Below are 26,816 nucleotides of genomic sequence, written 5' to 3'. Positions count from 1 at the left end.
TTAATAATCCTCTGATATGGTTTAATAGCAAACACAGCAGGTTTAACAGTGACACTCGTTACAGCAGATAAAATCCAAACACGGCTTCTCTTCGGAACTAAAAGGTGGCCGAACTTTTATCAGATAATCCCGAAACAGTCAGCAGAGTGTCTCTAAAATACTCCAGGAATGTGTCGCATGCAAAAGAAGCACGACATAAAGTGAGATTTCAAACACGTGGGGAGTTTATGAAGCCTGCTGCTTCTTCTTCTGCTGCTTCTTCTGCTGCTGCTTCTTCTTCTTCATCACAGTAGTGCAAAGCATCATGACAGTAGACACACTCATAAGGCTCAAAGACGTCTTCAACACTGCAGGTTCACCAGTTTCACCACTTAAAACCACCAATAAATATAAAACAGCGGATTGGTGACGGAGACGGAGAAGCTTATAGTGCGGCCTTGCTCGACCCGGCAGGAACGACACGTGATGGCCAAAGACCCGCGACCAGCTCCTACGGAGCCAGCTCCATAGGCCCCTCCTCCTCGCCGTCAGCCTGGTTGGCGCGGATCTCCATCAGGGTCCGGGCGAAGCGGCCCCAGTCGTCGGCGTGGGTCGCCGACAGCTGAAAGAAGCGAGGCGCAGACGTCAGAGGAGGGAGACGCGTTCAGTCCTAATCCGAGCCTCAGACCTCCACGCTGTCATCTCTGAGCGCCACTGACCACCCAGGCTGCCTACAACTGTGCAGCATGTGTAGGAGCTAATTAAAGGCCTCCCGGGGGCCAGGCGGCCATTTTGAAGCCGCCATCCCTGCAGCCGCGGGGGGGGGGGAGGCTCTGAAACACTTTTCCCCTGACGTGTTTTGGGTAAAATAAAGCTTTTCTAACAATGGCTGCCATTTGTTTTCCAGTTTTAGCAACGCGGGGAGAGTTTCTGGTAACACACACACACACACACACACACACACACACACAGGCTCCTCCTGGGGTCATAAAACTGCTTCACTGATGACTCTTCGTTAGCATCCACCCTGCGCGGGGGCCACCGGCTCAGTCTAGCCTCTCTTCAACTTGCCACAAAACAAAAAAGATGTTAAATTTAGCGGCGCAGCTCGGTGAACCAGACCCGCGTGAGGCTCCTAACCAGAGCGCTCTGCACATGAGAGCGTGGAGGCATGAGAAGGACGGGCGGCTGTTATGTGGCGACGGCGGAGTCACGCGGAGGCCATTTTAGGAGAAGGGGGAGAGGATCAGATGCACCCAGGCCGAGCGGGGAGTTGAGCAAACATATGGGCTTAAAAGACCTGAACTGGTCGGCTGTGGTGGCTGCAGAGGTTTCACCACGAAAAAACACTCGATTCCCTGAACCGAGGACGCTTTAAACGCCGCTGGCGGCTGCTGGTGGATGTGAGCGATTCAAGCACGTCTCACAGCTGTGTTAGCGTTAGCGCTCTACCTTCTTTAGCTTAACGACAGGAAGTCCTCCTGTGCTGTAGGTCAGTCATACCTCTCCTGTGTCGTAGATCCACACGCGTCCTTCCGAGTCCCCCACAGCGACTTCTTTACCCGCGGAAGACCAGCGGACCCTGTTGAGGGCGGAGGCGCCCTCTACGGTCACACTGGCAGTCGGTACCTGGTGAGGAAACCAAATGAGACCTTTACGTGGACGCTTGCTTAACAAAGCTGTTTTAAGATGGGAACCTGAATTCCAGAGCGGCTACAGAATATTATGTGTTTTGGAAAGAACAAAACGCCGCGTGAGCCCCTAATGAGGCACATAAACCTTTATATAACCTCCAATATATCCATAAAACCCACAACACCTCCGATCCGCCGCCTGCAGGCCAGAGCTCAGTTTATTCCCGTTATAGATGTTTATGTTTGACCTTTTCTTTAAGGCGCTGAATGATGAATGGGAGGAGTTTTTGGCATTACTTAAAGACCGAGCCCATCTTATTAAATGTGAAACATATCACAACAGCGGCAGCACGCGATCCATGGCTCGCTATATATGCGTACAGATGCTAGCTACAACAGCGTTGATGCTGGCCAACAGCACCTTTAATGGCCTCGAGGCATCAGCAGCGCTTCCATAAACCGCTCCTGTCATGTGGCAGCACTGACTGACACGTGTTGCCGGGGGAGACGGAAGCCTTGGCATCGTTTCGCCTCACGCACGTTTAAAGCGACGCTAACCGCCGAGGGCCCGCCATTAGCCTGCTAGCTTCCGCCGCTGCTGCTGAGTTCTCGTGGTTGGCCGGTGCATCTGCGCACGCAAGAAATGAGAACCAGGCGCGCCGCTCTGCTCCGGTGGCGTTGTTACGACCGTGTTTTTAATTTGATGGCAACAATGGAAGTCTGTTGCCATGAGATCCAGCGCGTATGAGGGAATGTGGGCGCACGCGTTCGCTACATCCGTTTGTGTGCAAATGTTTCTCGTAAAGCTCATTGTTAGCTCAGTCTGGCTAATGAACAGGTCCTCTGTTGGTCAACAAAAAAACAGGGCTGCTGTCCTGGGAACCACGGGAGCGTCGTCCTCTGGGCAGTAGAAGAAAACCTACATTTCAAAGAGATTTTTAAGCTATTTTCTTTAAAGAATGACGACCATCTAATCAGTTATTTGGCCTCAGCTGGTCGTATTTTCATCTCCAGCATGGGGTACTCGTCTGCGGGTTGGGCTTCTTTGCTTGTGGTCTCCTGCACATCTGCGTGCTTCAGTGAGGGAGCAGAGTGTGGGAGGGGTCCTGAGGTTGCCTCAACTTTGGACAGAGGCTGCAGGAATGTTGGCCATGGGATGTCACCGTCTGATTTAAAGCAAGTGCTGTAGGGAAACGCCTGCAAAGAAATCTGTGCGTGCAGGAGCTGTGGAGCGTTTGGTGGTGGTGGTGGTGGGGGGGGGTTATAGAAGGCTTTTAGTGTTTGGGTGTAGTTTGGTCTGTGCCCTGGCAACCAGCCCTGAAGGCAACCAAAACATCATCTGCTCACAAAAGACTGCACAACATTGCTTAGTTAGCCGCTAACCGCCGCTAGCTGCCGTCAGAGCTCTGTCCAGTTTCTGTTGGACAGGGGCGGCGGACAACAAGCCCCCACCTCGGTGTCGTTGTTGAGGTTCCAGAGGTCCAGGCGGCCCATGCCGTCCACGGCGGCAAACATGGCGGGATGCACGGGCGACCACATGACGTCATAGACATAGTCGGCGTTGTCCTCGAAGGAGTACAGAGGCTTGTTGTGCTGGGAGGAAGAGAAAGCAGAGGGAAAGAGAGCAGGAGACAAGCAGAGAAGGGAGTAAAAAGGACAGAAGGAAGGAGGGAAGGGAGAAAGGGAGCGAGCGAGCGTCAGACAGAGCGGCGCTGCCTCAGCCTTGGGGCCTGTCTGGCTGTGGAGCCTAATTAAAAAGCCTCGCACATTCACACAGCGCCATAAAACCGCTGGGAGAGATGAAAGGGACCCCCCCACAAGGTGTACTGTAACCTCAACACAACAGCTGTCCCGTGGCGAGACCACGGAGGACGAGGTGCAGGACGGCGGACGGAGAACCCGGAGAGGGCGGCGGATTCTGGCCAGAGCGCCGGCGGTGGGCGGGGCTTCAAGCGCACCACGATGTAAAGAACCAAACGCCCCTCCCACTATTGTGTTTCCCTTTTGTTGATTTGATCAGATCATAATGCACCGAGGGTCACGGCTGTGTGTGTGTGTGTGTGTGTTGTGTGTGTGTGTGTGTGTGTGTGTGTGTGTGATGGGCTGTTAGGATTCCAGAGGTTTACAAACTGCATTCCTGACAGGTAAAGGGGGGGAGGGGGGGGCGGGGGCGGAGAGGAGACAGGTTGGCTGGAGGAGTAAAGCCAAGAATGCAGCCACCTCTCCTCTCTTTGTCTCTCTCTCCTCCTCTCACGTCTCTTCTTTCCCTCCATCACCTTTGCTCTCTCGCTCCGCCGCTCCCGGACGGACGGACGGACGGCGGCGGACAAACAAACAGCCAATTTCGGGCCCCGATTGAAGCATTCGCAGCCGTCTGAGGTGACAGCAGAGGTCATGTGACTCCATCAGCGCCGCCATTCCTGGTTTTCTTCCTTCTCTCTGTTATTTTGTAAACTTTGATGGGGTTTTTTCTGACAAATGGACACAGACGGAGAAATTGTGGCTGCTTAAGCGACTTTTTTCAGGCCGTTTCCGTGACTAAAGTGCTGTTTTACCGTCCTCTGGCGTCTACCTGTGCTGAACAAGGCTCAGAGATCATCTCCACATCAGCTTTAATCCCTCTGGCGCCTCACGTGAAGCGGCTGCTTGTTATTATTCCGTGTGTGCGGAGACGCCGGTGAACAAGATGCAGCTTGAACGCCAGCCACTAAAAACATCACAGCAAACTATAAACCTGTTTACAAAATGCTGGTGAATTCCAAAATCAAATCCCACCTAAATGATCATCATTTCCCTGCTCCCACCCTGGCTGCATCTGCATCACCAGACATCCTGGGCAGCCCAAACACACCAGAATTACTCTCTCTCTCACACACACACACACACACACACACACACACACACACACACACCACACACACACACACACTTGTAGCAGACAAAATTCTTCCGTTTAACCGCGTTAGGGAGGGAAACTGGGAGGATTTTCTCCGTTGCTCCTTGGATGCCGGTTTTGGGTCAAGAGTGCAACGCGTGTGTAAGTTATGCACACTCACGCACCTTCTCCCAACTGTGGCGACGTCTTCACACGCCGAGTGTTTCCACTCACCGCAGTGTTTGCAACGCCGAGTGTGAAAACATCGGTGGGAGAGTGTGTGTGTGTGTGTGTGTGTGTGAGGGAAAACGAGTGTGTGAAGAGAATCCGCAGCGTGTGTGTGTGTGATACAACGGCCGGGCTGAAAGCAAACCCCAGGGGGATTCTGGGTAAGCAAACGAGCTTGCTCGCGGTGCATGTAAGGCAACTCAGGTACCCCCCCCCCCACACACACACACACACACACATTCCTGTGGTGTTCCACAAAGGATAGGGAATTCCCAAATCCTAAAAAATAACACGTTCTTCTGATGAAAACCCACTGAAATGTCACAGGACCGTGCACACACACACACACACGCACACACACACACACAGGCCTTCGCCGCCGTCACAGTGTGAAAGTGAAACTGGATCCTGCATAAACCCGAGGACATTATGCCGCATACATTATGGATGTTCTTCCTGATCAATAGAGCTCTTCATCGCTGCTCACCCTTCCACAGCCTGACCTGTCCATCAAAGTTAGCATCATGCTTTTAAACATCAGCCCTGCTCACCTTCATGGCTGCAGCTGGAGCTTTTATACAACTTTATCCATTTATATCCAACATGTATTTAAATATACGTTGAAAGGCTGAAGGCTGCCTTCAATGTCCACCAAATGTAGCACCAAGACAGGCTGATGTTAGACCCCCCCCCCCCCACACACACACACACACATTACCTTTGTGCTCCAGAGTTTGACGGTCCAGTCAAAAGAGGACGTGATGAAGAGGTGGGAGAAGTCGACGGTGCCGACGGCGCCGTGGCAGCTGATGCCTGTCGCGGGCCCCTGGTGGCCCTCGAACATCTCACAGATGCCTGCTTTGCTGAGAGGGGGGGGGGACGTGCACAGTTCAGGACTGCGCCATTCACCAACCATCAGCATCTTAATGGTGCTGGCCAACCTGCCGTGCCTGGACGCGGTGTAGACCGTCCCCTCCTCGCTGCCCACCACGTAGTTGTTGACGTCTCCTGTGGGGAACGCCATGCACGTCACAGCGACGGGCTTGGATTTGTTGTACACCAGCTCCATGGTCTCCTACGCGCACGTGGGAATGAGGGAGCCGCTCGCGTTAGCTTTTCCATGCACAGACACGGAGAGGAGACCAGAGACGGGAGCGCTCCCACCTGAGGCTGAGAGAGCATGTCCAGGCTCCAGGAGCACATCCTGCCATCCGTGGACACGGTGATCAGGTTGTTGGCGTTCTGGGTGCCCACCACGTTGACGCAGTAAACCGGGTGCTGCGAACACACACACACACACACACACACACACACACACACACACACACACACACACTATTATCTCACAATACAACTCTATTCTGACCACAGCGGTTCACTCTATTAGCTAACGCGTTCAACCAAGTAACTATTGCGTAACACATGTTATGAGGATTGAACCGGGCCTGGGAATGCGTGACATCATCACCGTGCGAGGAGACACCCCACGTGCCTGCGTGCAGCCTCAGACGTGCACAGCGTGTGAAACGTTACGTCATTACTGTGCAGTAATTGATCTGCGCAGCAGGCGGCACAAAGGGGGCCTCTCAGCCCCGGTGAGGACCGGCCCGGTACTGGAGCCGATGCCCACAGGTGCGGGTCTGCAGGTCTGTAGTGGGTTCGGGACGAGGCCCCCGTTGCTGCGCTGCCATTGGGAGGAAACCAACAACCGGACGGACCGAAAATGCCGCGTTCCTGTCGTTTTCTCGGAGCGTTATTCCAACCGGATCAGCACCTTGGAGAGCACCGCCGTCATGACAACGACATCATGTGTTCAGAACCATGAAAAGGTGAACGTCACGGACGCTACAGCCCTTCCTTTGCCTCCCCCCTCCCTCCCCGAGGAAGGGGACTGGTCTTACTGTGTGTGCAGCAGCGGAGAGGGGAGTCCTCTGGACAGGAGTCCGGCGGTGGCTGCGGTTGTCCCACAGGACAATCTGTCCCGAGTAGGTGCCCCCCACCACCAGGTTAGGGTGAAACCTGGCAAATCCCACAGACACTACAGGAGACTGAGAAGAGAGGAAACAGAGTCATGCACAGCAAAAGTGAAACCAGGAAGGTCCGTTTATGAAGGAGAACGCTGGAAAACTGGGAAGAAGAGGGACCAGTGAAGACGGGAGAAGCGATGGGACAAAGCTCGGAATTGTTTCACGTTCCGACATCAAAACCCCGGCAGCCACCGGAGCGCTCACCGCAGCCTGCCTCATGACGAGCGTACCCGTGAACCCCCCCCCCTCCCTCCCAAACGCCGCCTTTATTGAGTTTCGGTTCCTCCTCGTCCTCCTCCTCGTCCCATATGGGCTCCACGCACGCATCGGATGGCCTCCGCTGGCCCAGAGCCGAGGAGCCTTCGGCGTTCCGGAGTTATAACGTCTGAGAGCAGTTGTGAATTGTTGTGAACTGACAAATTCTTGCAGCTTTTGTGTCGTTTCATTCAGTAAATGACGCTGGAAAAAAGGGAATCATCCATTAATTAGACAAAACACATTCAAGACCGGATCAGAAGCCGCATCCAAAGATTAGAAATGTATCTGTCAGTGCTGTTGCACCACCGGGAGCTAAAAAAAGCATCTTCAGATGAATTTACTGCACTTAAAATGTTGCAAAATACTCAATCGAAGTCATTTTCCAAACATTCCCTGTTATGAAATGCGTTTCTCTCCACCACAGCTCCATGTGCAACGCAGCCGCCTGAAAAAGAGGCCTGGAAAACAAACCAGAGGGAAAGAAAACACAGCTCACGCCTCCTCCGCTCCCTCCGACCGGGGAGTTCTGGCCTCCAGACGGCTCCACCGTCGCCTCAGATGTCACGACTCAAAATAAACTCAACTTTGGCGGCGGAAAAAACGGCAGCTTGGAGCCGCCGGAGAGGAGAGGCACGCTCTGAAAAGGTTGTGGAAGAACGTGGGCTTGTTTGTTGCTGCAAGAGCCGGAACGTCAGGGAATAATCCCGACGTTCCTAAACGACCGAGGCAACGTTTCAAATGTGGGGGCTGCAGATGTGACCCTGCTCAGGCAACCTTTAGCTGCTACTATACGGGCGGAGGACCTTTCCTGGACACCCACGTCCACGTGTCACCCCCAGTAAATCCTTCTGTCCTACATGAATAATAAGATCCAAATCCAACAGACTCTTATATATTGTCCCATAGCAACGCTAGATGATGCTAACTGTTGCTCGGGTTTGTTTTATCCAACCGAAACCTCCACTCGACTGTTACCCAGAGAGGAAAATGGAGATGAGAGAGGTCTTCTCACCCCCCTGCAGCCTCTTCATGTCACGTGCACGCGCTTGGTGCACGAGCCAGCGCGTCAGCTCCTGCTACATCTGCATCTCCGTCGGGTTCGGTGCGAGCGGGTCGGGCACCTGTCGGGCCGCCTCCGATGGAAAGGATGCAGATGGGTCGGGCATGTTGTCCACAGTCGGGTTCTGTTTCCTACCTGGGGCAACGTCTGCTGTGCGTACGCGTAAAGTATCATCTACAGTATCTCAAACGAGGCTCATGAGGCTAAGTGCTTCTGGCAGGCCCCATTATATTAATGGGAAGTGTTCTGGAGAGGATAATACACACATGGGAGGCTGTGATGAAAGATGGCACCCAGCGAGGGATTAGACCGGCTCGTAGGAATGACGGAGAGAAAGAGCCGAGGAAAGGTGACGCTCCCTCCTTTGTTCCCTCCTCTTCTGTCTCGTCCTTTCCTCGGGCATTAAACTGTTGCTCTGTGGGGCTCGAACCGAGCAGGATTGGAGACGAGGGGGGGGCATCCCAGACAATCCACCCTGCCACATCCATCCCCGCTCCCCCCTTTTCCGTCTCTCCCCCCCCTCACGTGTTTCTGCTCCCCGTTATCAGCTCCAGATGAGTCCGTCTTCCTTCTCCACCACCATCCGCTCCTCCTCCCCACCGCTCCTCTCCAGTCGCTCGGCCCCCGCCTCTGCTCGTTTATGACACCCCACAGATGTTGTCACTCTGTGGCTTCTGGCACGGCCAGAACTTCAGTTTCAATTTCGCCAGGCAGCCAGTTCTGATGGAGCGGAATCACCAAGAACTGAGAACGAGGCCTTTCTCCGCCTCCCCCCGTCCCTTTACTGCGAATACTCCGAAAGTTCTGAGCGGACAGAACAAATCCCCGTAGACGCTGAACTTAACTCATCCTTTCAGGGTTCCTCTGGCGTGTTTTAACCCCCACATTCAAAACCACTGACAGCTGAAGTGAATAACAATGGCCACCTCAGGATCCTGGCATTGACGTGGCTGTCATTCGATACGCACAGCCAACTCACTGTTATTGTTAGCCAAAACGCACATTTTCGTGGCGGGACCTCTTTTCCCAACGGTGTCCCGGTCCTGTTTACTCCAGAATGGTCTCCTCCTCATGTCCTGGACGTTACCACACGCGGGAGTAAAAGATACATCATCACTTCGTCCAATCCTTTGATAAACGGGTGCTTTTCCCAAACAGTCCCGAGCTCTTTCTGGAGCCGGGAAGTGATGCAGTAGCAGGGAGTAGGCCTCAGGAACTAGCCTCACCCCCCCCCACCCTCCTCTCACTTTACCTTTTCGAAGTGTGAAGGGCCTGTGGGGGCCAACACGAGGCAGAGAGACATTAATAAAACACCGACTGATTCCAATTAGATGTGACAGGAACAGGGGCGGGGGCTGTCACAGGGAGGTGTGCGGTTTGGGAATTTCAACAAAGGTTTCGAGTCAAACGCGCTCTTTAATGTGGCGTGACTTTGCCCAGGCGAGGGGGAGGGTGGGGGGGGTGGGGTGTGAGGTTACAGCATTAGACACTAACTGGGACACGATGGGTCCGTGTCATGAGACCCAACTGGTGTCAGGAAGCTGCAGCGTTCTTAAATACAGATCAGTTTAATCAGCATTTCAAATTCTGAGGACTTTTAACAAAAACGTGCACAACCAGAACAGGAATATAGTGTCGTGACCTCACCAGACGCCCCTCTGAAACACGAATCCTTCAATAAGCCAGAGCCGTATACAATAACGCTCCCGCTGACCCAGACCTCAACCACAAAACTCAGCCCTCCAATATCAACCCTGCACACGCTCTTTTGTATCCTCCACACACACGCGCGCGCACACACACACACCGCATTCTTCACACATGCACAAAGTGCAGCACTCCCGATCCATCCGCCAGATGAGAGCTGCTTCTGTGGGCAACAAAAATGGTTCAAGTGCAGATAAAAGGTCTGCGGGGGCCTGCAAACAGTAGCAGTCCGCCTCAACCCTCGCGTGAGCGTGTGTGCACGAGCCACGTGCACAGTAAATATGGGGAGGATGGGAGGCAGGGGGTAAAAGTGGAGGCAGGAAGGTGAGCCCAATAGGGACCCGGCCATGTGGTTTTGGGGGGTTAAACTACAGAACATGCCTGCACATTAAGGGCCGACTGATCTGCTGATAAGCAGAGTCACGGCCCTGTTTGTAAAAAGCCTCCACAAAGAGGGAAAAACCGCTCTCTTTCATCCAGATTAGCAGATAAAATCATCTCCTTTCTCTCCCTTCTGACTCTGTCTTCTACTGCCGAGGCAGCGACGGCACTTTAAAGTCCCTCTCATGTTCCGGGCTCTTTTTAAAAATGCTGGCGTTTGTCTTTGCTTTTCATGCTCGGACCAGACCATCACCCACATGAGGAGGGGCGTGATGCTTTCTCTCCTGCTGCCTTTATTTCATCAGATCTCACTTCATCCCATGGAAACGGCTCAATCAAAAAACCCAAATCTCATCTGCCACTGCAGAGACGCTCCCCACATTCATCCCCACACACATATCACGCTTCTTCTTTCGATTACATGACTCCGTTTGCACGTTTGCATCCATCCCAGGAGGCAATTTTCCCCATTCTGAAACATGTAAGACTTTAATTCTGGCGATCAACAGATCGCCGTGCTCAGATAAACGGCGCTGATGATGAAAAGCTGCTGAATAATGAGATGTACCAGTTGTTACTCCAATTACAGGTGTGTCCTACTAAGATGTAAGACACATTTAAAAAAAAAAAACAGTTATGCAGACATCACACGCAGCACCCGTGGGTGGGCTAACATGTGGCAGCGCTGGATTAGGAAGTGGTAGGCCACATCATATTACTAGCAGCACGTCCCATGGGGGCCGTGAAGCCCTCACACCCAATCCTACCACCCCCCCTTCTCTCCCCTCCTGCCATTTCCCCAGTGTCATTTCTTATTAGCGTCACAACATTCATTCCCATCAAAAGTTGCTTGCGTTTAAATGAGCCTCTGCTATAATCCACTCACAGGGGCGGGGGTCAACCTGCTGCTTTTGTGCGTTGATATATCAAATACCTGACAATGAAAGATGTACTCTGGTGTGGCCTTCTTGAACTTGATGTTCCACACAAGGGCGACGCCGTCCGGCTCGTGAGGCGCGTCTTCGTTATTGTTGTAGGAGGCAACCAGCAGCTCGGGGTACTGAGCAGGAGGAGAAGATCAGGAGACAGCGCAGGGGAACAGCTGGGAACACACCAGCGCGTGCCTCACCTGAGGGGACCAGTCCAGGCAGGTGATCACGCGATGCTTGGACCAGTGCTCGTCATAGAAGAGTCTGCACAAAGCCAGGCGGGACCCGGAGCCCAAGTCTCTGGAAAAAAGAGTTGACTTTGAGTTTGGCTCAGTGGTGTCTGACACGTTGCCAGTGGTCAAACATCTTCCTGTTCTCACTGTCGTGTCTCTGGCCAGATGTGGGCAGATGGTAACAAGTGACGTTTCAAAGCGATTGACATTTTAACGTTTTTAACAGTCAAACAAGGAGGGGCAGGCAGAGCTGCGATACACCCCCAAAGGAAGGAAAAAACTGTGGATGCGAGGCAGTGAACAGTGGTTTTCAGAGGCCACGTCGGTCAAAGTTGACATTAACTGGTCAAAGCAGCGTTGTTTCATAATAGCAGAGCGGTTTACAGAAGCAGATTTGTGCTTATGGCTCTTAAAAGTTGAAACAACACTGCCATGACCTTCATCTGGGGGAACCTTTTGGGCAGAAAGAGACTGTTTCTTCAGCAGGAAGTCGCAGAGGAGCGGCCTGGAGTGACTCTGCGGCTACGGATCTCAGCCGGAGACACGCAAGTAAACACGTGTGCCCCCCCCCCACCGCTGACCCCTCTTTGTCCTCCAGGTCGCGGCCGCCGTAATCAAAAAAGATGTCGCCGTCTTCGGCCAGCGCTCGCTCCACCACGCGGATGCTGCAGTCGAAGAAGCTCTGGAACTCCGAAGAGTGCAGGATCTGCTGCCTCTCCTCCTCCGTCAGCTCCCGCAGCGCCCCAAAGCATCCTGGGAATTAGAGTTCACAGATTAGAGGACAAACTGTTGAAACCTATCTGATACTTTATCAACTATCAGGTGGTGTCGGATGTTTTGAAGATACTAATCAACGTCCCCCTGCCTCCCGTCCTCCCCATATTAAAACAGGTCGTTAGCGTCCCTGACGGCATGAACTCTTCCTCCAGCGTGGGTCGGGTCGTTACTTCATCTCTCCATCCCAGAAGCTCAGCCAGGACATCATAAAGTACAAACGCTCTCTAATGCATCGTCTCATAAAGGAACTTCATAAACGGGGGAAAACAAAGCCGTGCGTGCACGCCTCCCTTTGAACGTAATGGTCGCGCCGCACGCCGTCCTGTTTTTGAAGTCACTGTCCCCAGAGCAGCCGTGCAATTTTACACACTCGAGCGTGCACGGAGGGGCACGTATCAACCTTTACCCTGCCTCTCCGCTTTGATCCCTTTGTGTTTCTTACGAGTCAGAGGAGACCCAGTGGATCCAGTGGGAGAGATCAAAAGGCCGGCCCGTCTAATGGGCCCGGAGACTGACGAGCGTGTGTCTAAACGCACGCGTGTGACGGCTTCTGTCCGTGCGTGCGTGCGTGCGTTCGGGTCACGTTGGGTGCACACGGGCCGACTGTGGACGGGTGTGTTGGTCACATTGTGCGGCTCAGACCTTCTCCTCATAATCACACACAAACATGCCCTTTCATTTGGCTTCTCTTTGAAGTGTGGTCAGGAGGGGTCAAGTGACAGGTTTTTAATCAACGCCGACCCCGACATGCCCGATGGCTGATATGATGACCCCCCCCCCCGCCAACCCCTCCATCTGATATGGCTGCAGCCTGGATGTAGTGTCACACACAAGTGAGTGTGTTTGGCCAACGGCATGAGAGAAGTCAGGAGGAGAGTGACGAGCAGAGGGGGTCCAGGGGTCCTACCTTCCTTAGTCTCCCTGCTGTCCTCGTCATCCTGCTGCTCCGACTCCAGACCCGGCTTGACCTGCGCCATCTCCTCATCCTCCTCTTCCTCTTCTACTGAAAGGAAGAAAAAGGAAAAAAGAAAGAGCATGCATGCTAATCAGCAGCTGTTCTAATTTTCCTTGACCTCCTGGCATGCCCCCCCCCATAACCCCCCCCTTTTCTAGAATAATCTCTCCCAGACTTCCAGCAACACACCTGATGATGTGAAATCAGGCCAAATGCTTTAGCTTTGAGCACAGACTCCTGTTTATCTAGCTTTTATAAACACAATAAAGGCTGGAGAATCTCCATTAGTGCCGTCTGTGTCTGTTAAGGCTGCAAGAAAACAGGAAACCAACTCGTGCACGTTTCCAAGCCGCCGCCGCCGCCGCTCACATGGGCGCCATGTGTGGAGCTCTGTGCGCGTAAACCGCACAAGGACGCGCGTGCGTGCGCGTGGGCTCACGCGTAAAAAGCAGGAAATGTCACAGTTGTGTGTGCTGGCCTCTCTTTCTCTCACCTTTGACCCCGGAGAAAACGGCGGCGGCGAGCGTGTGTAGTCGGGGGATTCCCTTCAATCAGGCGCAGCAATTATCTCCCTCTCGCCAGGATTCAGGCTGTGTGGACTGTTTGTTGGTGGGGGCAACTTTGAAGACATACTACCACTGTAGGCACCTGCTTGTCAGCCCCCCCCCCCAACAACAGGCCCCCGCGGGCCCCAGGGCTCTGTGTTGGTAACCCTCGTCAACCTCTCCTCCCCTTTTCTGCTGCTCCCTCCCTCCACAAGAAACACAAGACTGAGAGTGCGGGGGGGGGGCTCTTAGAGGACCTCTTAACACCCTGACACCGTGATCAGACACCTGTGGTCTGCCAACACACACACACAATCTGTCTTTTCATTCCTTCTCAAACACACACACTCGGGGCCCGCGCCTGCTGTGCCAGGGGTGGCGAGGGGTTAACTGGCGCAGGGTCAAGCTGACAACAGTCGCTCAGTCCAGGGGGAGGAAGTGACTTCATCACGCTTTTAGATGTCTCTCTCTCACACACACACACACACACACACAGTAGTGTGTTTAACTCAGCAGGATTATGGCCTGGGGCCCCGTTAAAACCCCGCTCAAGGACCACTCTGACACCAGATGAACTGCCTATTTATCACTCCCGTGAGCTTCAGATGGACACGGCTGAACACGAGGCCCGTGTTGATACCAACACGCCACGGAACAACCCCGCCACCATCACTATTACGGGTCATTCATGTCAGCGTATTAACTGGGAATATTTGGAGCGGGAGCCGAACTGAACTTTATTTTTCCCGATTATGAGCCGTTTCTTCCTGTGTCAGTCATATGTGGTGATGAGGATCCCTCCGAGTCGCTGGTCAACAGCCAACTAATACCACTGACCCACTTAAGTGGATCAGACGGGCGGGCTGCCAAGACTCCCTGGACCCAAAGAAAACAGAAAGACAGGAGAACACAGGCTTGTTCCAGGGTCTCACTTCTTCTCTGGCGTTGAGGTTCTGAATGTTTCGCTCTGAAGCTGTGGCCATCCAGCAGAATCTGACCTTCTAAACCACATTCCCAGCAGGAGAGGGCCTGCCACGCATGCCTGCTGGATTCTGTTCCGTTCTGTTTTCCCGACCTCATAAGACCGGTCCGGGGGTTGGAATGTGCGGCGGCGGGATGGGAGGGGCGTGAGCGGGGGGAAAGAGACCACATTGTGGAGCGGTCAGAGACTGTCAGCCCCGGGGGCCACGGGATTCTGGAGCAGCGGCGGCGTGATTCATGGCCTCGCTGAGAGGAGACAGACCCAGTCCTGCGTGAAGATCCTGCAGACGCAGCTGCCAGCAGCCGCGGATCAACGTCTCAGAACCCAAAATATCTGAGACGGATCCTTTGAGCTTCACCGATATATCCCTGCCTCTTTTCTAAAGCACTGAAACACAATTTCTGGCCTAGACGATACTTAAAAGTGGTTAGAAAACCAAATGAGGACGGCAAAACCGGGGCGCCACGGCGCTTTGAAGCCAGGCAATCTCGAAAGTGTCAGCCAGCTCTCCTGTAAGTAGCTGCACACTTTCTGGTTTCCATTTTATTCCAGTCATGGGATGTTTTCTACCTGCCGCTTAATACCGCTCCTGACAGCAGGACAACAAGTTAACTGGGATCCTCCCCCTGGAGATGGATGGGGGGGTCCACCTTGATGGAACTCCGCTTGGGGGCCCCCGTTCTGGCCGGCAACACACCTGAGGTAATGATATCCTCGGTAGCCCAAAGCCAGCCGCGTCTGACTGCCTCAATCTTCCCCCGGCTGCTCACTCATGCTGACTGGACCCGGTCAATTCCCCACAGCCCAGCGGGTCCACGGTGTGGAGACGCGCAGAAATGTGGAAGAACCTGTTTGTGAATGCGACGTTTGATGCGTGCGTGCACCCCTGAAAACCAAAAATATAACTGGCAAAAAAAGAAAAGAAAAAAAAAATAGGTCCCGGTGCTGAGCTCGGTGTTATTCCATGCAATATCCCGGGAACGCACAGATCCACACCAGAGCAACCGTTTGTCCTCCTGCCAAGTTTCCTTGTCAGTTTCATTATAAAACTACATTCAGTCGGCGCAAAAACCTCATGTTGGTTTCATCATTCCATTTAGTTTGGATTTATAGGCGAAATATTGGACAGATATTTCACGGACAGATGCTCCCGTCTTATGGAATTCAGGATGGCCGCCCCTCTGGTACACATTAGCGTCGGTCGGACCGTAGAAACAATACGATTATATCATGTTCCTGTCTAAAATGAGGCTGTCGCGAAAGCAAAAACTGTCTGCTGTAATTTCCCGGACGCCGCGCTGACGACTTCCAAGCTGCTCGTTGTGATCGGGCAACAGATCGGCCGCCAACAAAGCTGCATCTACTGTGTGCTATCATGGGAGGCTAACAGGAACAGCATGCTGGGAGCCGCGGCAGCCACTGGCTCTCATTTATCTGAACAAATAAGCATTTCCAAAAGCTTTTATGATGTGTTACACAAAGCCGCTGTGTTTTAACCACCACGGCCACCGATTTTATGCATCTAAAGAAAATAGGCTTTTTAATATCTACAGAATAAGAAGAAGCTAGTTGGAACCATTTTGCTACTTAATACTAACTGTCCAGTTTGGGATAATAACGGACTTTCAGAGGGGTGAAACAGTTCACGTGAGAGGAACCAAGAAGGAGAAATCGTCCCCTTAATGAAGGCCGGTGCACTGCTGAGAGCTCCATTAGCTTAAACATTGCGTATCATTTCACCGCGGGGAGCTCCGAGTGTGCGACCGTGCACTGCCGGCGCATAAAAGATGCACACAGCCTTCTGATGCCCCGTCAGCTGGGACATAAAGCACAATGGCACGATGTGTCACGGCAATAATACGCTAGCATGTGTTCTGTTTGGTCGGGATCAAAGCGTTAGCTAACCTTTTATTCTGAACACAATCCACAGTGAGCGCTCGTGCACCGCGTGCTCGGGACATTTGGCACAGTTATCAAAGAGAACTCTGTGTGTGCGTGTGTTTGTCAGAGGCAACTGGGGCGCTGCGCACACCCCAAGTTGGTTTTGTTTCAGCGATAGCGGATCGGATGATTTCTAGATGATCGGGACAAACTGGGGCTGAGGGAGACCCCCTGCTGAGCAGACCCATATGCAGAGCCTTATTAGAGTAGGACCACACACGTGCACACCCTTCCGTGCAGCTACAGGGAACGCACCAGGTCTTAAGGTGAAGAGGTAGAAGTCACTTAACAACGCTGATAAATCTGATTAGCATAAACCCTCGGAGCAGGAAAAGCACCACTGATAACAAAACTGATGCCTTATAAATCCAAATATGGTTGGATTTGCCCCATTAAAGGAGAAACATCCAGATTTCTGCCACATGGAACGAAGCGCTGGGAGTGACAGCCGTATTTTTCACGGCTTTCTGCAGGCCAACACATGAACCAGGAGGCAAACGTCCTGTTAAAATAGCGAGGAGACTAAGCCAAACCTTTTCTAACATTTCAGGGGACCTCTGTGAGCGGGTCTGGACAGAAAATTGCCGGGTAGGAGCCAGCCGCGCAGTAAAGTCAGACAGATCCTTTGCAGGCAGGTGAGAGGGCGGTTCAACCCCGCCGAAGAATCTCACTCAACTCTATATGGGCCAGACGGACTGAGGAGAAAAGTACACCAGTGTGAGTCCACGGTCGCAATTTCACACGCCTAAACTGCCCGACAACTTCACTCAGCGTTGTGAGATTGACTGAAAACGCATTTGCCCCATACGGAGGGGCAACTCTTTATCAAGGTAGAACACCGTTAAAAAAAAAAGCACAGAAATAAATCACGCGTTAATCACCCGCGCATTACCTGCCTTAAATTCACCTCAGCTCTTTGTTTGTTTTATTGGGGAATATTTAAAAATTCATCGCGGTTCATCAAGTCGTGATTACCACAGTGGGGGTAAAGGCTTCATACCCGCGTGGTGGCAACACGGCCTGATGTAAACGCTCCAAGCTCCAACCTGCAGGGGGAGGGAGCTCCCAGCCCCCGGTCAGGTCTTCCGGGGTCGACGGGTGGAAGATTGGCCGCCATCTCCTTCCCTCTCTTACCCTGCCCCGTTTCTCTCTGTCCCACCTCCCCCCTCGCTTTCAAACAGTGCCACAAGGCTTGGCCCCGACCCAGACCGACATCTTTATACCGAGCCATCATGCCACACTATACCATGCTCTGAACCCGGCCGCAAGGCCCTGATTAAAACCCATGACTTCAAACTTTCCAAACTGTCAAAATCCAGGAAAGATGGAGAGAGAGAGAGAGAATGTGTGCACAGTATTCACTAAAAACTGGAGGGGGGGGTGTCAAGCACTCTGACTTAGTTTTGAGCAAACAGTTAATAAACGGATAAACTTTTGTTATCATTCAAATTGGCTGGCACGATTAAAAAGATGCACGGATTCAATTAAGATAAACTGCCATTTAATTAAAGAGACTTCTATCAGACAATGCCGAGAGACGGCATTGTTAAACCAATTCCAGTGCATATTTCATTTGGAATCCACTACGATCCTCCACAAAAATCCGCTCCCAGTTTTGGTCGCGGGATCCCTCGGGTCTATGTACCAAGAGTGCCCCCTGCCGGCACGGAGCGGAACAGCACGCCAGCGTTCCCAAATCCAGAGTTTCCACACTGACATGAAATCACGGGTAAACACAGAATATAGGAGTAACGCAACACAGAAAATGCATCTTATTCTGAAATGGATCCTGTCAACTCTGGCGAAGTGCCGAATTTTAATCAGAAACAAAATCGGGAGATGACAATTATTAGACTTGACGATTAATTAACAGCAATTCTTTAAGTTTAAAGCAGCCAAACAGCACCATGGGAGAAGGAAAAGTTTAGAAAGAGCTCAAACCAAGCGGGCCGGCTGTGCTACCCTCTCAAGTGCAGATCCCTGGAGAGGCAAAGTGATCTCGGAGTACGTGAGAGAGACCACCCAGGCGAACGTCCGGGAGCCGCTGGGCTGTTACACGCTTATAAAAGAAAATGCAACAAGAGGGAAGGGGGGAGCGCACGTGTCAAAAAGTCAAGTTCAACAAAATGCAAGCGGAAAAGGAGAACGCGTGAAACAAGAAGGCAGGGGCCGAACTGGAGCCGTCTCCCATCCCAGCACTCATCAGATGGCAAAAGTTATTTGGGATGAGGTGAGAATGCTGGAAGGGGGGGGGGGTCACAGCAGAGGCTTCCAGCCTGGTCATGCTGGAGAAAATTGCAATCATCTGTGCTCACCCGGAGTGATTTATGCCCTGGGAAACGGCGTTTGTTGCTCTAATATCACTCGTTTTTCTGGGGGTTCGGTGTCTGTGGTCATTCTGACAGAAGCCGCTTCGGAATTCTGGCGCAGGACCAGGAGTGAAGATGATGACAGGGAAGAAGAGTGGAGGGAGAGATGGGGGGAGAGAGAGAGGGGGGAGAGAGGGGAGAGAGGGAGAGAGAGAGAGAGAGGGAGAGAGGGGGGAGAGAGAGGGAGAGAGAGAGGGAGAGAGGGATGGGGGAGAGAGGGGGGAGAGAGGGGGGAGAGATGGGGAGAGAGAGGGAGAGGGAGAGAGGGATGGGGAGAGAGAGAGGGGAGAGAGGGAGAGAGGGATGGGGGAGAGAGAGGGGAGGGGGGAGAGAGAGAGGGGGGAGCGAGAGAGGGAGAGAGAGGGGGGAGAGAGAGGGGAGAGAGGGATGGTGAGAGGGAGAGAGGGGGGGGAGATGGGGAGAGATGGGGAGAGAGGGAGGGAGGGAGAGAGGGAGGGAGGGGAGAGAGGGGAGAGATGGGGAGAGGGAGGGAGAGAGAGGGAGAGGGATGGGGGAGAGAGGGGGGAGAGATGGGGAGAGAGAGGGGGGGGAGAGAGAGCAGGTCGGCCGGTCACATGTCTGCAGGGTCCAGGCGTGGGGGGGGTCGGGGGGGGGGGGGGGGGCTCTTTGTGTGAACACGTGCATCTATCTGCATCTGCTGCCAAATGTTGATTCAGGAAACAAAAAAAATGCTATTTTTATTTTCATTTCATTCACCATCCTCTGGGTACTCACTGTGGTGATTCTTTATTTGCTTTTGAGTCTCTCACACACACACACACACACACAACACACACACACACACACACAGTCTGCTGTAGCTGCCTGCCTGGCTGGAGGAACAATGTAAGAGACAAACACTTCCATATGTTCCGACACACACCCACACCCACGCACACACACACTAACCACTGAAAACACACACTCATGCAACCACATTCCTCCTTCCAAGGCCTTGAAGACGGCGCATCGATGAGACGCGATGGCGTGGTCGAGACAAACATTGGCCCATAAAAACACAACTTGGTGGGGAAGAAAACCCCATTTGATGGCATCACTTGGGAAAGAGTCGGATTAGAAATTCCCAGATTTCTGTGGTCTCTCTGCAGGTTAAACTGGTCACCGTGTGTGTGTGTGTGTGTGTGTGTCAGCGATGTTTCCGGGCGCAGGTCGACAGGCTCCGCCCACTTTAGCAGCAGAAGCTTCGGACTAAAATAAAAAGGAAAATCTGCCCGTGTGTTCTCTACGCTGGAATACTGCACGTGTCCGTGAACACATTAACAAACGTTCCGGGATCTCTTTTCAGATCGGAGCTTGGAAACGAGGTTTCCCTGGCAATTACGGCCCATTAGCGCTCCGCCAAACGTCAAAAGAAAGCTCCTTATAGCAGTAAATATATTTAAGGAGCAAATGACCGACCAGAACACGCTCAAGCCGCCCAGAGCCGGAATACTAATGGGCCGGAAAATACATTTCAAAATATGTGATGACGGGAGAGACGCAGTCACGTCCCAGTACTTCAGCACACACACACACACACACACACCTTGACCTTTTGACCCCCAACACTTCAGTACCTATGAACATTGATCTGATGATTAAGGAGCGACGTGGCCCCAGCGAGGAGCTGACCTGGACAGAATTCCACTTTCTCCAGAACCAGCGCGGCTTCCAACAGGTGAGCGGAGACAACAAACCAAAGACGCAACCCCCCGACCGCCCGACACACTTTGTTTGACCTCGCTGGGCTAGGTCGCTCCTCCACGCCACATCAGGCCTGACTTTAATTCCCCGCTATGTTGTTGGACAAAGCGTCCGCGCGCGGCCACAAACGCCGCCATTCATACGCATCAGTCTGGCAGCAAATAGCGGGAGTCGACCGTGACCGGGGCTAATCCGATTGCCCGACACAATGGTCGCACACAACGGGCAGATCAGTGGGCAGCCAATGGGAGAACAGGAGAGCCACACATCATGATTACAGGGAGGCAATTGGCCACGGAAACGTAAAAACCATAACAGTAACTGGGCTAAATGAGAGTCACACACACGCGGGCGCCTTAAAACACAAACGCTTGTGTTGAGGACGCACACAGTCGGATCTAATCCAATTTGACGGAGCTGGATTGGGTTTAAAGCGCCGGCCTGGGAAGATACCGGGGGGGGGGGGTGAGGAGGTCAGAAGTTCAGGAGCGGGGAAACAATCTCTGAGTATTTAACAGGATTATTGAGACGTTCATATGAGTTTAATATCACAATTAGCCAGCCACATGTCTCTAAAAAACACATCGTTTTAAAAAGTGGCGTGAACAAACGTGCAGCCAGAAGAGCAGGCAGATGCCCCCGTCAGCCCCCTCCCCCCCCACACCAAAGCCAGGGCTCTCCGGGGACCCTGCGGGGTCACCGCCGCTCTGCTCTGGCCCCCAGATGTTACACAGCAGCACCAATTTGTTATGCTGAATATTTACTTCTGCTACTTTAGTCAAAACAGCGGTGCCGGAGCTGGGATTGTATGGATTTACTTAAACGTGTGGGGGCTTTTCCTGAGCAGTGCGAGTCGGGGGGGGGGGAGCGTTTAGCTCTGCGGTGGAAGAGGCTGCTTTTAATTTTTCAGACACGCTGTAACGTAATGTAGTTGTAAATGTAAAGCTTATGTGATGCATTGGGACAGTTGGATGGAAATATGAGGATGAGGAGCGATGATGCCAAAAACGTTTCACTATCTGAGCCCAGTGTGTGTGTGTGTGTGTGTGTGTGTGTGTGTGTGTGTGAGGACCAAAACGTGCATTTCACTAGCAAAGTGAGGCCATTTTATCTGGTCCTGGCACCATCACAGGGCTGTTTTTGAGACTTTAGGCTGGGAAACAAATGAGGTCCTCACAATGATAGAAGAACAAGGGTGAGTGTGTTTGTGACCTTACTTATGTGTAAAAAAATCGAAATAAAAAATGTTCTTTTGAGGGAGACGCCCTCTTTTAAATCAGTGTCAATCAGCCCAGCTAATCCAAGCATTAATGTAAAGTTTCTACACACTACTGGTTATTTCCCCAGATTACAGTCATTGACTTAATCGTCTTACTTAAGGGGACCGGCAGATGTTTGTTACACACTTATGGGGACTCTGACACAGCCTGGAATTTGTCATGTAGCAAAAATTTGCCAGACAAGATTCTAGTAATCAGCAGTGCGTGCACATATGTGCACCGGTGCCTGCGCACTTGTTGAATAAATGATCTATTCCTGGATCTGTCAAGGAAACAGGGGGGAGTTGAGGCGTGCCGTTTGGAAGCCGATCAGGACAGACATGTGTGCATGCGTGTGGTGTGCACGGTGGAGGAGGGCAGTGGAATCCACCCCAGACCCATCTATTATAATGACAGGAAGCAGGAAGTACAGCCCCTTCACAGTCACATGGCTGCCAGCTGTCTTGGCAACCAAAGGAGCTAAGATAGGGAAGATGATAATGTGTGTGTGTGTGTGCGTGTGTATTTGTGCATTCCTTCATGACTGACTGGTAAGTGTGCAGCTGAAGCTCGGCACCACTGTCGTCCGCCCATTTCAGCAGCGCTCGGACTCGCCGCCGCGGCTCCGTCTTCCCCAGTCGCGCCATATGGATGCGTTTAGTCGCTGGAGTCTGGCGCACGTGCGCACGACCGCTCGAGGAGACGTGCGCACGCCAGCAGGAAAACACACGCACACACGGAAACTTTTGTGTTTGGGCTAAACTTGATAAAGGAGATCGCTTTCTACTGATTCCCTGATGTATAGAAGACAAAGAACACACACACACACACACACACACACACACACACAGATTTAACCTTGAAATGCCCGAGGACGTTGAGCTCACCTTCAGACAGGTGGGCGTTGAGCGGCGTCTGCGTCTCCTTGCTGTAAGACACCATCTCTCTGGGGAGGAAGTCCACCTGTGTGATCTTGGAGGCTCCCAAACGCTGCATCCTGCGCCTGGAAAAGTGGGAATATCTGTTTAATCCCCAAATATGCGATCGGACACTGATCGCTGCCTCGGACAGCAACATCACTTCTCGCTATCGGTGCACTTATTTCGGTGCGTCTCCTTTTTTCCATCCCATAATGAACAAACGTACCCCAGCTCAGAATCAGCCTGCAGCTGCAGCACAGAGGGGTCTGTGTCCCACTGAAGCGTCCTAATGGGGACGAGACAGAAAGGGGAGGACAAGAGAGGACACGGAGGGGTTCAAACCGTCCCATTATGACGGACGCACACACACCTACACACACACACACACACTCGGACCACTTATCTATAACGGGGGGGTTTCCATCAAATCGTCATGCAGGCCTCGTTAATGGAGGAGCGTTTCCATGAGTGGGGACGGCGTGGGAGGGCCGAACATTACGGAAACGTTAGATTTCATTACACCTAAACCTCCTTCACCCGTTTGGATTCATTGAATCCGGTTGATCCGGTCAGATTGTTTCAAATGTAGCAGCCAGCGGAGCCCCGCCCCCCTCCCCCCGGGGTTCTGCAGCACCGTCACTTTCGGGTTCCATCCCTTGATGGTACCTTTAAGGAGCGGCGAAGCCGTCAGGCCGCCACCTCGAGCCACGCGGCGCCGCCTGAGAGTGGCGTGGCGTTTGTTTAGTCTGACAAGAGCGGTCGTTTCGCCGCCGCCGCCGCGACAGACTGTCAACGGCGTGAAGGCTGACGGGACTCGCGGCCACCGACGGGGGGGGGGGGCGAGGAGACGGCGAGCGACCAGGGGAGAGAGCAACGGGACGGAGCAAATGGGGGAAATGTGGATCGTTGGAAGCACAATAACAACACGCTGCTGGGACGACTGACAACACTGAGCGGCCGTCGGTGGTCACGGGGGGGTGCGGGGGGGTCCTGGGGGGGACATGAAAAGGCTTACCTTGAGCTCTGCGCGTGGGACTGGTACTGAGAGAACCCTGACCTGAGAGGGGACACACACATACACAGCCACAAATGGAGAAGCTCAAAACAGCACAGCGTCGTCCAGGGTGGATTTGGAGGGGAAAAAGTCCCCGGCGTCGGCTCGTTAGCGGCTAAAACCCAATTACTGCGCTGAAAAGGGGCCTCGTGTGATTTCAGATCATTTACGGCGAAGCGACGATCACGTTCTTCAGCCCCAATTCCACCCCGGCTGAACTGGAACAGCACAAACGATCCCCGAGGGACATCAGCCGCTCGCCGACCTCTGCGCTAGCAAAGCGTTTGATGACCACTCGCCGGAAACGTTCGGGCAGAATTCGGCGACACACTCGCCTGGCGTGTGACTGGCACGTCGAAGCAGCGAAGAAAGCCTCTCGACAGGCCTCCGCCACAAATCTAAGATCGACGCCTATAATTTACAAGCTTTGATGTCAAAGTCCCCGACAGTGGTCATCAAAACACTGGATGCCATGACAACAGGCTGATGTCACATTTAGGCCTGCAGAAGGGGCGGCGGCTTCGTCGTCCTTACCTAAACCTGCCGTCAGGGTGGCAGGAAGAGAGAGGATATGAAACGCAGTCACCCAATAAGAACTTTGGTGTTTTGGACACGTTTGTTGCCCTCGGTAACGCTCACCGTGGGCGATGTCGGCCTACCTGCTCGCTGCCCCGCCATCAGCTGAATCCTGGCTCCCCGTCTCACTGGGCGTGCTCACTGATTTGGAGGGTGACACGGGGGTGGGCACTAGAGGATAACAGCAACTCTGATGAGACGCGCGTTAAAGGGACTAATTACCCTCATTCTGCTGTTGCGCTTTGTGGCCGCTAGGGGGCGGTGTAACCCAAGCCTCGCAGCGCCACTTTAATTAGAATAATGTTACATTTTAATATTTTAAACTTTTCTGACACGACTATCATTATTTTTGAATGCAAAAGAATGATTGGAAAAACATGATATGCACCGAAATGTCAGTCATCAAATCGGAGCAAAAAGCCAGGGATCCGATTGGGTTTAAAAACACTTCATGCGTACATTGGAGGACCTATACAGGACAAATTCTCAGGTAATTACCGGTCTATTATCATTTTGTGCACGCCACACCTAACCGTCACTGTGGCTGCAATTTACGAGGCTCCGTGTAGCTTTAACGAAGGAGAATTAGAAAGCTGAAAAGAGTTTCGCAGATGGATCAGAAGGATTTATCTGTCAGGATTAGCTACCTAGTGACGGCTCAGGTGAGATTCCAATACTCTGGAGCAGCGCCTCGGTTTCTCTGCGCTTGCGATCCAGGTCTGAATCCTCTGGGGTCGTCTCCCTCTTCTTCTGATTATCAGACTGCTCAAGACACACCGTCAGACAAGGGTCAGCCTCCACACGGGCCACGTGCGTCAGGTCACGATGCTAAAACACCACTGAAACACCTGTTGGGCGGCTGTACTCACGTTTTTCCTTACCTCTTTCTTCTTCCGCTCCTCCTCCTTCCTCTTTTTCTCCTCCCTGATCTGAGCCAGCCGCTGCTTTTTGCGCTCCAGCTCGGCCTTTAAGTCACTTTTGTCCGACATGATGCCCGCGTCACTTCGGGGAAAGAACAGAATCAAACAGGGAGTAGCCACTGAACGCCAGCATCAGCAGAGCCCCCTGCACGTGGTGCGAATGGAGCACTATTTAAGCTCAATTTAAAAACATCATGGCTCCTCCAGTCATGTTTCAAGCCTCCAAAGGGTGTGGCAGGACCAGGGACTCCATAGCAGCTGTGGAGATCAGCTGAGATGGCTCCCACACAGGCGTGGAGGGGTTTTTGGAGCCAACCAGTCTTTGTCCCCATCACCTTTTAAACCAATTCTCATTGTAAGAGACACATCTGCTGCCTGCTGCCACTGGGCAGGCTCTTACTAAAAATACCAAACCTGATCAGTTTTGGGAGCATCTATTTATAGCTGCCTGCACCTTCAGCGATGACTCCCTGCTGAACACATCAGTGTTGCGCCCTTTAAACAATGTGGGGCATCTTTTTTAATCATGAATTAATCGTGAATTAATGAATACACGCATGACATGAGGGGACAACTTTTGGAAGCTAGCTGTTTAACTGAGGTCACTCCTGCATTAGCAGCTAGCTAAACACTCATTTCTCCACTTAGCCTGGCCTTGCCCTTAAATATGGTGACGAATTATCGTTACAGCGACCGCAAACAAGCCTTTTAGGACGAGGACATCTTACCCTCTGGCGCTGATATTTACGTATCAGCCGGCAAAGATGCTGTCTCACTGCTGCGCCCCGCAAAGGACCGGGGGGGGCGATGAGCCGAGGCCGCTCCGGCGCCACCGGATGGGCCGTTCAAACCTGCTCGGGTGGCTACTGACGACACCGGTCGCCAAACAGCATCTCAGCGGTGGATGACTCGGGTAAAAACAGGTGCACTGCACGCTGATGCATCGTAGACAGAGCGGGGCGATGATGCTGAGGAGGAGGAGGAGGAGGAAGAGGAGGAGGAGGAGAGGAAAACCCAACTTCCTCTGACGCTCCGTCATCACCTGATGGCTTCTGCAATGCTGCCACCTGCTGGACACGCGGGGAACTGCAATATTCCCCAGTACACGCCACTAAAGCGCAACATGCTGTTAATGTTCTTTAAAAGTATATAAACGTTTAATTTAAAAAAACAAAAAACAAACAAACAAAGCAGTTGATTAAGTATAAACCTCCACCAGGTGATTAATTAAAGTACCTATTTATTAGGGAATCGTCATCATAATTTAACTTCAGTTTTACTTATGCTTCTATTTAGTTTAGATGCTTCCACTGTCGGAACCATGTTCTACTACATGTAGATGAGTGAAAGATGACCGCGGCTCAACAAAGACTCGACTGAAACCCTTTGTTATTGACAGAATTTACAAAAGAACAAGGCGTATGGTTTAAAAAAAAGGGCATAGACGCCAGTGCTGTCGCTCTTAATTTAGCTGCATTGCATTTAACAATCAAGCCAACCAAG

General features: G+C 52.5%; 1 protein-coding gene across 6 annotated transcripts; it reads right to left on the bottom strand.

The window, feature by feature from the left end:
• Window positions 1-26,345, bottom strand: LOC130517840 (cytoplasmic dynein 1 intermediate chain 1). Of its 6 annotated transcripts, none has more exons than XM_057020002.1 (18): window positions 26,042-26,343; window positions 25,263-25,395; window positions 25,041-25,155; window positions 24,477-24,564; window positions 23,779-23,820; window positions 22,990-23,049; window positions 22,731-22,846; window positions 12,996-13,091; window positions 11,893-12,064; window positions 11,279-11,378; window positions 11,084-11,209; window positions 6,618-6,764; window positions 5,881-5,994; window positions 5,658-5,791; window positions 5,435-5,579; window positions 3,066-3,206; window positions 1,483-1,608; window positions 1-601 (listed from the first exon to the last, which is right to left on the bottom strand). In XM_057020002.1, the coding sequence occupies exons 2-18, from the start codon at window positions 25,380-25,382 to the stop codon at window positions 491-493; spliced, it is 1,953 nt and encodes a 650-aa protein (XP_056875982.1). In that variant the 5' UTR covers window positions 25,383-25,395; window positions 26,042-26,343; the 3' UTR covers window positions 1-490. The 6 variants fall into 6 exon arrangements, with proteins under 6 accessions (XP_056875982.1, XP_056875984.1, XP_056875983.1 ...); XM_057020004.1 differs by having other exon boundaries at window positions 25,275-25,395; XM_057020003.1 differs by having other exon boundaries at window positions 12,996-13,088; window positions 26,042-26,342.
• Between the last annotated feature and the right edge of the window lie 471 nt (window positions 26,346-26,816).

This window comes from Takifugu flavidus, chromosome 21 (assembly GCF_003711565.1).
Source record: "Takifugu flavidus isolate HTHZ2018 chromosome 21, ASM371156v2, whole genome shotgun sequence".
In the NCBI taxonomy this organism is placed as follows: Eukaryota; Metazoa; Chordata; class Actinopteri; order Tetraodontiformes; family Tetraodontidae; genus Takifugu; species Takifugu flavidus.
Note: the sequence above shows the minus strand (reverse complement) of the source record. Positions and strands in the feature narration are given on the sequence as shown.